This window comes from Dendroctonus ponderosae, unplaced genomic scaffold, assembly GCF_020466585.1.
Source record: "Dendroctonus ponderosae isolate FM_Combo_2020 unplaced genomic scaffold, Dpon_F_20191213v2 Dpon_F_20191213_530, whole genome shotgun sequence".
NCBI classification, from domain to species: domain Eukaryota; kingdom Metazoa; phylum Arthropoda; class Insecta; order Coleoptera; family Curculionidae; genus Dendroctonus; species Dendroctonus ponderosae.
In genome coordinates this window covers 1-12,465 of record NW_026018745.1, presented here as the reverse complement: position 1 = coordinate 12,465, position 12,465 = coordinate 1, and the positions used below count along the sequence as shown (strand labels likewise).

Sequence of the window (12,465 nt, the reverse complement as noted above, 5' to 3'; positions counted from 1 at the left end):
TTACCGGAATACGTTTTGCGGCGAAAATGCAAGAAGTCTGGATGGAAATAGAAAAAAGCATCAATACATATACATCAACTTAGAAGTATTTACTTGGAAACTAATGAAATCTAGTCTAAATCAACATCAGCTCATAACATGTCCCGAAAACATTTTTTACATGGAAAATCCGAGTGATTTTTAGCGGAAAAGGTGCGGCATTGGACAACCACAAGTGGATTGAGTCAATCACTTAATCTAATCATAATCAAGTGGTTTGCGCTATATTTAAACCCCGATTTCGGACCGTTCTAGATCATTCAGTATAAAGTTCATCGTAAACGAGTGAAAGCTGAAAAATGTCTGTACTTGTTGGTCCAGTCGACGCTCAGGAAAAGTGGGCGGAATGGAAGGTAATACCGGCATTGATTGGCGCGCATGAGTTTTTCTAATGTTAATTCCTTCAGTCAACTCACTCAAAGGCCTACGAATCCGAGGAGGAGGAGCAGAAGCGGTTCGGGATCTTTGAGAGCAACTTGCAGGAAATAGTGGCACATAATGAAAAATTTCAAGCGGGCGACGAAACCTTCAGCAAGGCCCTCAACCGATTCGCTGACCTCACGTCTGATGAGGTGCCCAAAGGAGGCCTCATGTCCCGAAAACATTAATTTCTAACAGGATTTTTAAATGTGTTTGTTGTTTTATATGTTGAATAAATTTGATTTAAAAAAGCCCGGTTTCTATTAGACCCGTAATCAGCTAAGTAAAGACCAGAATTTTCGCCAAGAAGTTAACGATAAAATGTGGAGAACTATATATTGAAAGCAAAAAACTCAACTATAAAAGCGTTCTTCAAATAGTTTAGAGAGTCACGTCTGCGGCATTCAACGGGAGATAAGTTGCCTCAATAGAAGCCAAACAATATATTTTGATAAAAAAAACCATCACCTTCTATTTTAGGATATTCATAATCAAATTAAGACACACTCAGCCCGCCCCATCTGGCTCAATTTGCTGAAAAACCAACATCAACAATCAAAGTTTTCAAGTAATTGTCAATATTTACCCAACTCAGGTGCTCAAAACCGATAAAAACAATCTCAACTTACCGCATTAGTCAACGCAAACATCCACTAGCCATATCCAAAGATTTTTACTGAAAATCTGACATCACAATGTATCACAGACGATTTACAAGTATCACAGGTCACGAACGCTAAATCGATGTATTTATTCAGCGTCTTCAAAGCGATGAAACAGCATCGAGAATTGCTTGAGCTTGTTCTTAGCCACCCAAGTGAACTGGGGACGCAGTTCCGGCTCGATCCATCGACTCTCTTTCACGTTGGCCTTCAGCAAGGTCAGATCCCAAAAGCGCACTTCGTGACCTGGGGAAACAATCAGTTGTCTTTTAGAAAAACGCCCTGACCTACTGGGTCCTGAGGATTCCTAAATGATAGGGAACAATAAAACTTCTCATAACATTTACCAACAGTTAAACGGCGCTAGAATCTAATAAACAAAATACGTTAAAAGCATCAATAACAAAAATCCGTCACAGTAACTAAACATTTCCTAGAGCCTAATTATGTTATCTTTGTCACTTCTGCATATTGCTTCGACTAGAAGAACTTTAACTAAAGCGTGCCCACCCTGCGCTTACCGCTCATCCGCCAAGGGGGCTAGTTAAGGAAAAAACTCAACAACTGTGCCCGCTAACATTGCACAACTACGCGCGTTTAGTTGGAAATTAAAGAGCGCTTTCGTGAAGATTGCGATCCTCAATACTCATATACATGCCTTCCTCCTCATAGGTCGAGTCATGCTTGGCAAGAACGCGCAGCAGAGGTCTCAGCTTCAGCCACCATTGATCCTTCGGAAGCCTATGCCTAAAAACCATTGTGTATTTATTAAACTCGATAAACTAGCGGTGAGGTAGGAAATCGGCGATTTCTACTTACCGGAGTAGGTGAGGCGAAGTGCATAGCGTTAAGCGACAAATCAAGCTAGAAAGGGTGATGCGAATGGGCGGTGTTTATCACATTCACATGGGTTTTGTCAAAATAACCACAACGGGCACGTTTAATGCTTTTACTACAACAATTTCCATAAACGATACAATTTCATATATGTGTAAGTCAATTTGCCATTCTTCCTTAAAACTCTTGTAGAATGGGCGCCTATAAAGGCCAAACAAACAATCCCAACTTAGTCGTTAAGTTGAATATAACTCAGTACAAATAAATAAATAATTTCCTACAATCAATCAACCGCAGGTTGAATCCAACCTGGAATTACCTGAAAACTATAGAAAATACTGACATAGTTCCTAGCAAAGGAAGCAATCTTTGACCGTTATCATCTACATGGAAATTAAAATAAACCTAGATGAGCATGGAATGAATCCAAAACGAAGCATGCGGAGTATTTCTAGTATATTCTCCTAAGAACCGAGCTTCTCGGATGCGAATCTACGAAAGCGCATAATCTAGATGGTGGCATCTACTAGTCGGTCCTCAATGGACATGTACATGCCCTCTTCTTCGTAGGTTGAGTCGTGTTTTGCCAAAATACGCAGAAGCGGCCTGAGCTTTAACCACCATTGCTCTTTGGGTATACGCTGACTGCAAGAACAAGCCCATAGTAGATTTTTAACCGGACTTTAGTCCATTTGCATATCAGAAAATTGAATTTGCTATATTGCTAACTTTCCAAACCGATCGCGTTTGTCACAAGAACAATCTCAACTTTAGATTTTAGTACGTAAACATTGGCGTTTTTCCGCTATCAACAAATTTTCAGTTGTCATCACAATCGCATTTCCTGTTAAAGAATCGCCCTGAGAGGAAAGGTTTCAAGTTAAAATGCTCTTAATAGGCTGCAAAAAAACTAAGCAATCAAGCAAACCCCCCAGTGTGAAATTAAAACACAGAATCCCCTTGAAAAGGAAAACTCACTCGAAATTGGTCTGGTCCTTCAGAGTGTGCAGACTAGTGCACTTGTACTGCCGCTTAACAATACCGAGCAAGCAGGCGGTGTTCGGGTCTGTGCAGTTGATTTTACCATCATGATCCGTGTTGTTCTTCAGCTGGCACACCATCCAGTCGACGGCTTTCGCCGCCATCTTCGTGCCCAGATTCCGGTCGAACGGCGAAGGCGAACCTCCTTGTTGCATGTGGCCTACGCGCAGCATTTAATGATTAATCAACTAGGCGAGTTGAACAGGCTGATGTTGCTCACCTAAGACGTTCATCCTGGCACTGAACAGGCCTTTGCCCTCCTCCGAATACAATCTGAATATAAACTCAGTATTGTAGTTGTCGGAGGCCTTTTCGTTCCGCAGAATCAGCCCGCGCTGCACTCCTTCAGACATCTTGGTAGCCATGTGGTAGACGTCCTGCTGCAGATCTTTGATGGTGAATTTCTCTTCGTAGATGTAGGCGGCGTCCGCTCCACCTGCCAGTCCGGCCACAGTAGCCAAGTAGCTTTGAGAAGAAAATAACTGGTTCGTTTCCAGACCTTGGCAAATGTTTAACGGGGCTCACCCGCAATATCCGCCCATGGTTTCAATCACAAACACCCTCCGTTTGGTGCCTTGAGCCGACTGTCGGATCCGATCGCAAATTTCCGTGATCTCATTAAGGGCCGTGTCGCAACCCAGGGAAAATTCCGTTCCGGGCACGTTGTTGGAAATGGTGCTGGGAATAACCATGATGGGGATGCGGAAGGCGTGATGCTCGTCGCGGTTTTCGCTCAGCTGCAAAGCCGCTTGAAAGCCCTGGAATTTTTGCAAGCGCCGCATTATCACCAACGTTTTCTGGTCGCGTACTTTACCTCAAAACCTCCAATAATCAGCAATGCCTGTATGCCAAACTCCTCCATTCTGGAGGCCACTAGCCCCATGCGATGTCCGGGAAGGGTGCGCTTCGTGCCCAAATAGGCCCCTCCGTGTCCCACCCAACCAGTCACGTCCGACCAGTCTTAGGAATGACGACAAGTGTTGAAATTCTGCCCAAAAACGGGACAAACCAACTCACTCATATGCTTGATGTTTCCGGCAATGAGCCCCTCCAGCCCGTCGTGGATGCCCAGCACTGTATCTCCCCTGTAGATGCAGTTTCGGACGAAAGAGCGGACGGCTGCGTTCATGCCGCAACAAGGCGCTCCAATGTGCATAACGGCCATGGTGTAGCCTTCCTAGAAAAGGGGCACAAACGGTACAGTTACAGACCCTTTGAGTGGTGGTAGAAGCCGGGTAAGATCAGAAAGTGCAGACCTGAGCGTTGAGGCAAGTGTTTTATGGCTGCAGTGCTCAGAAACTTGCACAAAACGAAAGCTAGGGATTTTTTTAACTTTACCCGAGTAACTTACGCTAAATACACTGGGTTTGGCTAAAATTCGCAAGTGCGCGTCTATGCCTACGTCTATTCTCTGGGCAACTAGAAACTAAATTGCCACCTACACACCAAAAAATGTGCGAGAAACAAGCGTAACAAGCAATAAAGAACTTGGCAAGCTATAGTTATGTGTGAAAGGGGTACTTTTGAAAGAATACTCACCGAGCCCCACAAAGTATCTCGCTAAAATCCACCGAAAATCAAGAAAAATCGGGTTAGTAATTAGAAGAAAACGTCTTGTTTGAGTGCAGCGGTTAACAGGAAAGTCCTGACTCACTTCGACCAATGCGCTAGATCGTTTGTTTTGAGGAAAATGCAAAATCAATAAGTAACAACCAGTTGCAAACACAGGCACATGCAACAAGTGCCAGTTTGCTGTGTAAATCGAATCATTGCAATTAATGAAACTGTAATACCTTCTGAAGTCCATGCTTCTGATCCTTAAGGGAGCGCAGAACAAGAAATTATGGATTAGTTACTCAAATTTGGATGGATCATTTACGCACTAAATACTTAGTAACATAGTACAAGTACAAGTACCGAAATTAGATTTTGAATTAGAATTGATTTAGATTGAATGAGAAAAAACTGCAATTTATACAAACCTCACTCTAAAATGAGTTAGTTTCATTTAACAAAACTCACTTAGTGAGTGAAAAAAACACATAGTTGGAACACCCTTGGTGTAGTAAATTCCACTTACTTTGCCTTGCCCCTGTTCGTCAAATGCGGTCTTTGGTGGCTTCAACCGCGTTAACAGCTTATAGGTGGACAAGTTCCTCATGAAAGACTTGCCTCGCAATTGGACAGCTTTGTCCCACTGCTTATCTACCATGGCCTGAGGATGAATTCAAGGCAACCAATAGTAAGTCCAAAAGCCTCCAAAAATACCTGGGCGACCGCCTTTGTTTGCTTCACGCATTCCATCAACGGCAGTCTTACTGCTTGATTTCCATCCAGGGAAATAACGCACGGGTCTGTGTTTTCATCGGCCTCCATCAGCGCCATCACTGCCTCGGCTCCCATCCTTGAACCCTGTTGGGCAACCCAAATTAGAAACGATACTAGCAGCAACTAGTCTTCTCTTACCAAAACCCGATCAAAAGCAGACGGGTTTCCTCCTCTTTGCACATGTCCCAGGACAGTAATGCGAGTGTCCTGATGCAAATTATCAACCACCACCTTCCTGATGTCTTCGGCTGTGATTGGTTGGCCGTTACGATCAATCGCGCCCTCCGCTACAATGATGATGTTCAACCGTTGCCCGACGTTTCTTTCCTGAAACCACAGCGGCCAGTTTAGATTAAACAATCCCCTAAACAGAGTAGTGTGCCGTTAATAGTTACGCGATCCTTAGTATCAGTAATCAGTAATTAATTCTTCGATAGTGGGATTGACACATATAAATCTAATATCACAACATATTAATCGCAATATTAGTGATTGAGTACCTGCATCAGTTTTCTACAAAGCTTATCGGTCCAATCTAGTGGAGCGGGGTCTTCGGGGATAAAAACGTAGTCGGCTTCGCTGGTTAAAGCAGCGACCAGCGCTAAGTAGCTGGAATGGTTAAGAGTGTTCACAAAAACATACAACACCGTATTAATAAAATGGGGGGAAATTTCAAAATAGATTAATAATCAACCAGGCAGCGTTGTTCACTCGGACAAAACTGGTTAGTCGGAGCTCAATACCCAAAAAAAATTAACCTGTTCGAGCTTGTCGCACAGTTTTTTCTGCCAGTCGTCTGGAGGCGGCGATTCGGGAACAAACACGTAGTCCGCTTCGGACGTTAAGGCTGCCACTATGGCTAAGTACCTAAAGAAGTGCACTATATTTGGCCCAAATTCCTAACAGGAAAAATTAAGGAGACAAGTGGGAAAACTCACCCGCAATGCCTGCCCATCACTTCCATAATAAAGGTGCGTTGATGAGAATAAGCAGTCGATACGATGGCGTCTGTCGCCTCAATGATTCTGTGAAAACAATCAGTTTTATGCAATAGCCCAATGATGAACATGTTCTTACCTATGCAAAGCACTGTCAGTTCCAATGGTCATATCGGTACCACAGAAGTCGTTATCAATGGAACCAACCAGACCGGCAATAAACAGCGATTTGTACTTTTCGCGCTGTTCCGCAGTGATTTTGCCTTCTTTCAGCAATTCGTCCAGCAGCACCGACCATTCCTGCTTAAACAGATCGGCGCCAGTCAGAGAACCGTCGCCTCCAATCACCACCAAGTTGGTGATGCCCTTTTCCACTAGATTAAAGGCGGCCTTTTTGCGCCCTTCATGTTCCCTGAAAAGAACCAAATTAGGCAATTAATCAAAATCTATTATGTACTCTAATCGCATTAATTGCCATTAAAGTCGATTAGCGGATTAAGGAGATTTGATCAATCACCTAAGACTTACTTAAAGTCCATGCACCGGGCTGATCCAATAATGGTGCCGCCTTTGTGGATAATGGAGCTCACTGAAGACCAGTTGGCTTCAATGATGTATTCGCCTCCATCTATCATACCTGAAAGCCAGTTCAACTGAGTATCTTCGAATGTGAAGTGAAGACTTGCCTACCTTGATAGCCCTCTCTAATGAAGTATACCTTGCACCCGAAGTAAATGCCCATCCGGACCACAGCCCTTACAGCAGCGTTCATGCCCTGGAATCAAAGAGATTAGGACAAACTAACCCGCTTTTTGAGGCCCTTACCTGTGAGTCGCCTCCACTGGTGAACACTGCTATGCCCTTGCCCTTATGGGCCCCCCTTTCTATGAATTTTGCCCCTGCGGATTCTGTCATGTTGCCTGAAAGTTTACGAGAATTTTGAGTGACCCACTGACGGATATTTTCAAAAACTCCAAAAGTAAGAGTTTTTTGAAAAATGTCACACTTCAGGTAAGCAGGCAGTCACTTACCTGCACACGCCTATGTGAACCCACTTTATCAAAAATAACAGACACTGTGAGGTTTGTTTTGGAGTTGGAAAAATTCAAAATAATCACTCTAGACCTGGACAGTGCAATCTCAAGGTGACCCCTGCTCCCACACTCAATGGGTTTTATTGGTTAGAATCTGGGGGCATTCCAGCTGATCAAGTCACTTTGTATCCGATGGCGAGCGCCCGGTACGGGACGTCACAGCTTGCTTCAACTGCCGATGTGTTAAAACGAGAAAGGCGTAAGCAGCCAGTCGCGCATTGATCGGAACTGCACTAAATGGTGAAACCGTCTGGGGCTAGAAACGAACTACGTGACCAGTTCCATGTAGTAGAAGGGAAAGAGAGGATGAATGTGCCTTGTCGTTTGCTAATTACGATTTACCACACAATGTTTTGCCACATTGGAAAAAATTGCCAATTTATCTCAAATGTAGCTTGGTTTTGCAACGCAAAGTTACGCGACTGAACTAGATGTTTACTCAATGAGTCCGAGTTGGTTAACAACAGTTTTGAGATTTTTGTCCTCAGTTTAGGAAATAAATACTTCTACTATTTCTTGTCTCCGGTTTGTGTTGTCCGAAAAGAGTCTTCTGAAAGCATAGAAATGCAGTAATTAGCTTTCTTTATTAAAATTATTGCAATTTACCATTTTGCGATAAAACATTCGCCAAAATGTCAATGATATATGCCAGACGAGTCAAGAAGAGGTTGTAGCCCTGTTTATGCCTCTCCTAGTTGATTTACATTGGAAAATCAAAAGTGTGACGTAGTGTCTTCTTTATGAAACACCCTGTATAATGCAGACATAATATTTATCGACAAAATGAATATTTTTTCTTTTCCCAGTGGCGCAGCTGTTGGACTTGATGAAGATTATTTTAAATTCTACACAATTGGGCGAATGGCAATTTCAAAGCCCATTTTGAGAGGCGTTTGATTTATATGGGAACCATGTATCGGAACAGTGTCTCTGGTCTTTAGTCAAAAGCACTAAAGTCAGATAAAGTGGGAACTTTTTAATGAAACGGAAATTCGCTTGAAAACTTTGCATTCAAATCGCCATTTTTTACAATACTTTAGTAGTTAGAAAAACACACGCAGTCAGTTCTAAGATCTACCACAAAAGCACATTGAATATTTAAATTTTTAATCCTACTTAACTCTCAGAATCTCGATCGTATTAAACGAACCAGTTGAGCTATAAAGCTCCAGTTTTGCCTGCGAGATAGAGAGTTAAATTGCGTACTTTTTTGTACCCAAACATCTTTTTAGAAACGTAACTATTTTTCAAGCAAAATGAGAAAATTTTATGTTTATACGAGTTTTCAGAACCGCTCTTATTCGGTGGCTGGCAAGAGAACGGGCCACACTATAAAGTTCTAGTTTTTATTGCCAAGTAGAGCGATAAATTGCGTACTTTTTTGTATTAAACACCATTTTAAAAATGTTACTAGTTTTCACCTCAAATGCAAAAATTCAAGAGTAATGCGAGTCTTTAGAACCGAAAAAAAGTATTGACAATCACTTTAACAGGAACGGATTGGATGGCGGAAGCAATAGGTAGTAAACAAACAGTTTGTCTCATCTTGTTTACTTGCAGTGATTGAAGATACACATATATTGGAAAAGTCCATTTCTTGCAAGAAATTCAAAAAATATTGTTAAACTACTTACAATAGTATATATAATATACTCAAGCGTAAATATGCGTCAAACTCTATATAAAATGTAGCCATTAATAATAAACGTAACTCTAAGCACAAAAAGGGGCTCAATCTCAAAAGGATTTACAAAACCGCCTTATATAATTTGATTCGCACTTCAGTATTTAGAGTTGAACAATTTCGAAAACTTTAAAATACTTTTCACAAAAACCACGCGTCAGACTAACGGAACAAGTTTGTAAAACACAAATTAAAAAGCAACGAAAAATAGCATACAATATGCTATAGTACCTAAAATGAGAGACAGTTCATGAAATACTACATAAATCGCCCCAAATGTAGAAAAACCACTGGCCTTGTTAGGATAAAAGTGTCGTCGTGTTCATATTCAATCGTCGCTGGTCAAAACCCATATTACATCATGGAGATATGTGACAACTTGGATTTTAAAGTTTTCCAACACCTCACGCGGCATATACAATAAAAGATCGTTGCACAGATGCCTCATCATCTGCATAATCCATGCTATGTTTACGCTGAAAAGGACAATGCGTGTTAGTGAATCAAGAACACTATATTATGCGTACAGTCAATGAGTTCCCGTCAAAATTCAAATAGAATTTCATTGTCTAATTAATCACTGTTCAATTTAAAACAATTGTTTCGATTGGATAAACCTGCAGATTCAATGGATGAAACTGTTATTACATTGCGCAAATTTTCAGTTCTTGAAAGGATTGTCTATGGTCTATGTAATACAACATTTTAGCAGAAAATCTAACAGTAAGAGAAACTTATAGCGCGTTGCGCTTGCCGAGTGGGCATTTAAGAACGACTTTTGAACAAGGAAGACTCACAAACTTCAAATTTGGAGCTTGTAAGCATCGAAAATGATGTTTAAAAAACATTGATGCAAAAAAGATCACTTCTGATTTTGTACTAAAGAATCCCAAAGATGCACCGGCGCCCCACGTATTCCACTCTTGGGAGGGAGTCGGGGAATGACTTTCAGACTTTTTTGGACGAACCTCCCCATTTACACGCATCACAAAATCGTATAGAACGCAAATTTACCTGGAAATCAGGCCGCACTATCAGCGCTATCGCACTTCTTCTAATTTATTCTCCAAATGCTCCCGATACTGGCACATACCCACTGTGTTTTGACGCGCTTAATCAAGTTTCCGAAAAAAAAAACAGAAATACACAGACGATAAGATGAATTATTTACAATTCGAATTCATGAGGCGATTTAAAACCATGAACTTTTGAGCCGACTATCAGTTGAACGAAGGTAATTTTCGAAAATGGGCCCCATCATCATAGTCGACCTCTTAATGCTCGTGGCCTGCTGCCAAGGCGTTAAAATCATTTGGGACAACGATATCGAAGTGGATCTGAATGAAATTGACGATGACTCGGGACGGTCTGGTGAACGCAGGGTTCCCAATTGGTTCTTCATATTCCCTGGTAAGTCTTGCAGGTTGTTTTGAGTGCAGCGGGGTGGAACCATTTCTCCTCGCTTAGGCACCAAATGGTGTGGAGCAGGAAACATAGCGGAAAACGATGCGGATTTGGGAACGGAGCGGGATACAGACAAGTGCTGTCGCACACACGATATGTGTCCGGATATCATTGAAGGACACGCCACCAAGTACGGCCTAGAGAATCCTTCGTTTTACACACGGTAAGAGCCGAGTCAAGGCTGAGGCAAAAACCTTAAAACCATCGATTTTCAGCCTGATTTGCGATTGCGATGAGGATTTCTACAGGTGCCTCAAGTCGGTGAACACCAAAACCTCCACCCAAGTCGGGCACATTTACTTCACAGGCCTCGGAACGCAGTGCTACAAGCAAGAGTATCCGATTGCCGGTTGCAACAAGTACACCACATTTCCGTAAGTTTGCCTCTCCGCTTCGATTTTGATCTTCTGGTCCGAGTTTTGCCTGTTTTTAGGCGAAGAAAATGTTTGGAGTACATATACAATAAGGGGATGCCCAAGAAGTACCAATGGTTCGATATACGGAACTTCTAGAAGCAGACTCAAGATTGACTTGTACAATAATAAATACAAATGTTTATGAAATAAGGATTTTCCTTAATCAGCTTGCGTTTATGAGAAAAGTATAAAGGTGCACGAAAATTCCACGATAGTTTAAAAGACCGAAAAGCTTAGCCATTTTATGGTGTGCGTCTTTTCCAGTCTGTAATGTATATACCTAGATTATATGTAATATAAATAAAACGTGTATATAGATTCGATTGAAAAGAACAGGGCTGGATATTACCACATTGCGCGATTAATCCAGCCTCGGAACTGAACGAAACTTGTGGCATTCGGTCACAGTTTCTCGTTTACGCTGGGGAAATTGCTTGGGACTTTGATGTTGTGCTGTTTGATGATGTGACTGGGGAAATTGCTGTGAACTTGCCGGGAAAGTCCTTGATGAACTCGTGAACTTGATGAAAAATGCCTCGCGAGGCCCACGATATCGAATGCGCATTCGGGAATATTGCCTGACTGTCTCAGAATGGGCTGAAGCAAAAGATGGTACGACAAGAACAACCCGCAGAAAAACTTTCTCAATTTCTGCATGTAATTATGAGAAAAAACTTTATTCAAATCGAATCTAATTCACAGGGTTTGTGAGGCTTAAAAACATCGATTGTTTAAATCCGCGTTCGAAAATCTAGTCTGGTTGCCCCAGAACTAGCTTTAGAAGACGGCGGTGGGTAAAGCAAACAGTACAGAAAAACTTCTCCAGTATCGCAATTAATAATTAAAAACTCTTTCATACAATTGAAAGAAATTGACAATTTTTATAAGAGAAGATGAATATAATCGATTTCTGAAATTTTCATTCAAAAATTTGGTCTGGTTCTGTCACAATGACCTATAGAAGAAGATGGCACAAAACGAAAAAACTACAGGAAAAAATCTTCAAATGCCACAATGAATCTTAAAAAAGTCCTTTTCCCAAATTCACAACATTTGTAAAAGAAGGCCTACTATATCAATTCCTAGAACCCGCATTTGGAAATCCGGTCTGGTTCTTTTCGAATAAGATGATGCAAAAATAGAAATGAGAATAATAAATTTCGTTTAAATTTCTACATTAATATTTATATAAATATAATAACATTTACAGTGCTAACAACTGGAATCAGCATACTTTGTGCCTTATAGAATATTAAGTATATGGGCAATTTATCTAAACATTCTTATCTGGTGAACACCTTAGAAACAAACCCGTATTGCGCTTAAAAAAGTTTACGATTACTTTTATTAACTTCCACGTTGTACGTGCCTTATTCTCGCATAACTTTCCAGAACAACAGATGAAAAACATGTGGTCTTTCTTACTATGCGTCTTAATTGTTGCCTGTTCAAGGGCGAATGCGGAAAAAGTGCTTTGGCAAAATCAAGTGGAGCTAGATATGGATGAGTTGACGGCCCACCAATCTGATTTAGATGGCCTGG

At 41.4% G+C, this 12,465-nt stretch overlaps 3 protein-coding genes and 1 long non-coding RNA gene across 11 annotated transcripts; 2 read left to right on the top strand and 2 right to left on the bottom strand.

The window, feature by feature from the left end:
- Positions 1-344: 344 nt before the first annotated feature.
- Positions 345-704, top strand: LOC125504695 (cathepsin L-like proteinase; the record flags this gene model as incomplete). Its single annotated transcript, XM_048667065.1, is given in 2 exon segments — positions 345-392; positions 447-704. Coding segments are annotated over 2 exon segments (249 nt in total), but the record flags the coding sequence as incomplete, so codon positions are not given.
- A 409-nt stretch (positions 705-1,113) lies between these two features.
- Positions 1,114-7,484, bottom strand: LOC125504694 (ATP-dependent 6-phosphofructokinase-like). Of its 8 annotated transcripts, none has more exons than XM_048667058.1 (19): positions 7,297-7,484; positions 7,091-7,185; positions 6,956-7,040; positions 6,794-6,902; positions 6,405-6,677; positions 6,266-6,352; positions 6,086-6,194; positions 5,466-5,654; positions 5,268-5,411; positions 5,080-5,214; positions 4,793-4,816; positions 4,539-4,559; positions 4,017-4,176; positions 3,814-3,959; positions 3,525-3,757; positions 3,220-3,464; positions 2,937-3,159; positions 1,780-1,868; positions 1,114-1,367 (listed from the first exon to the last, which is right to left on the bottom strand). In XM_048667058.1, the coding sequence occupies exons 2-19, from the start codon at positions 7,178-7,180 to the stop codon at positions 1,210-1,212; spliced, it is 2,520 nt and encodes an 839-aa protein (XP_048523015.1). In that variant the 5' UTR covers positions 7,181-7,185; positions 7,297-7,484; the 3' UTR covers positions 1,114-1,209. The 8 variants fall into 8 exon arrangements, with proteins under 8 accessions (XP_048523015.1, XP_048523014.1, XP_048523016.1 ...); XM_048667057.1 differs by lacking the exon at positions 6,086-6,194 and adding an exon at positions 5,828-5,936 and having other exon boundaries at positions 7,297-7,483; XM_048667059.1 differs by lacking the exons at positions 4,793-4,816; positions 6,086-6,194 and adding an exon at positions 5,828-5,936 and having other exon boundaries at positions 7,297-7,482.
- Positions 7,485-8,894: 1,410 nt separating this feature from the next.
- Positions 8,895-10,163, bottom strand: LOC125504697. Its single transcript, XR_007281662.1, has 2 exons — positions 10,058-10,163; positions 8,895-9,519 (listed from the first exon to the last, which is right to left on the bottom strand). It is a non-coding gene; the product is annotated as an uncharacterized LOC125504697 (long non-coding RNA).
- Positions 10,164-10,205: 42 nt separating this feature from the next.
- Positions 10,206-11,070, top strand: LOC125504696 (phospholipase A2-like). The gene is made up of 4 exons (XM_048667066.1): positions 10,206-10,453; positions 10,511-10,670; positions 10,723-10,881; positions 10,941-11,070. Exons 1-4 carry the CDS (start codon positions 10,291-10,293, stop codon positions 11,017-11,019), a joined length of 561 nt encoding a protein of 186 aa, XP_048523023.1. The 5' UTR covers positions 10,206-10,290; the 3' UTR covers positions 11,020-11,070.
- The last annotated feature ends 1,395 nt before the right edge of the window (positions 11,071-12,465 follow it).

Bases quoted from the DNA above. Each gene is read 5' to 3' on its own strand.
- LOC125504696 (XM_048667066.1), top strand. From the start codon at position 10,291: ATGGGCCCCATCATCATAGTCGACCTCTTAATGCTCGTGGCCTGCTGC. The intron at 10,671-10,722 runs GTAAGAGCCGAG...ATCGATTTTCAG, and splicing joins AATCCTTCGTTTTACACACG to CCTGATTTGCGATTGCGATG. The intron at 10,882-10,940 runs GTAAGTTTGCCT...GCCTGTTTTTAG, and splicing joins AACAAGTACACCACATTTCC to GCGAAGAAAATGTTTGGAGT.
- LOC125504694 (XM_048667058.1), bottom strand. From the start codon at position 7,180: ATGACAGAATCCGCAGGGGCAAAATTCATAGAAAGGGGGGCCCATAAG. The intron at 6,903-6,955 runs GTAGGCAAGTCT...ACTGGCTTTCAG, and splicing joins CATTAGAGAGGGCTATCAAG to GTATGATAGATGGAGGCGAA. The intron at 6,678-6,793 runs GTAAGTCTTAGG...GGTTCTTTTCAG, and splicing joins GCCCGGTGCATGGACTTTAA to GGAACATGAAGGGCGCAAAA.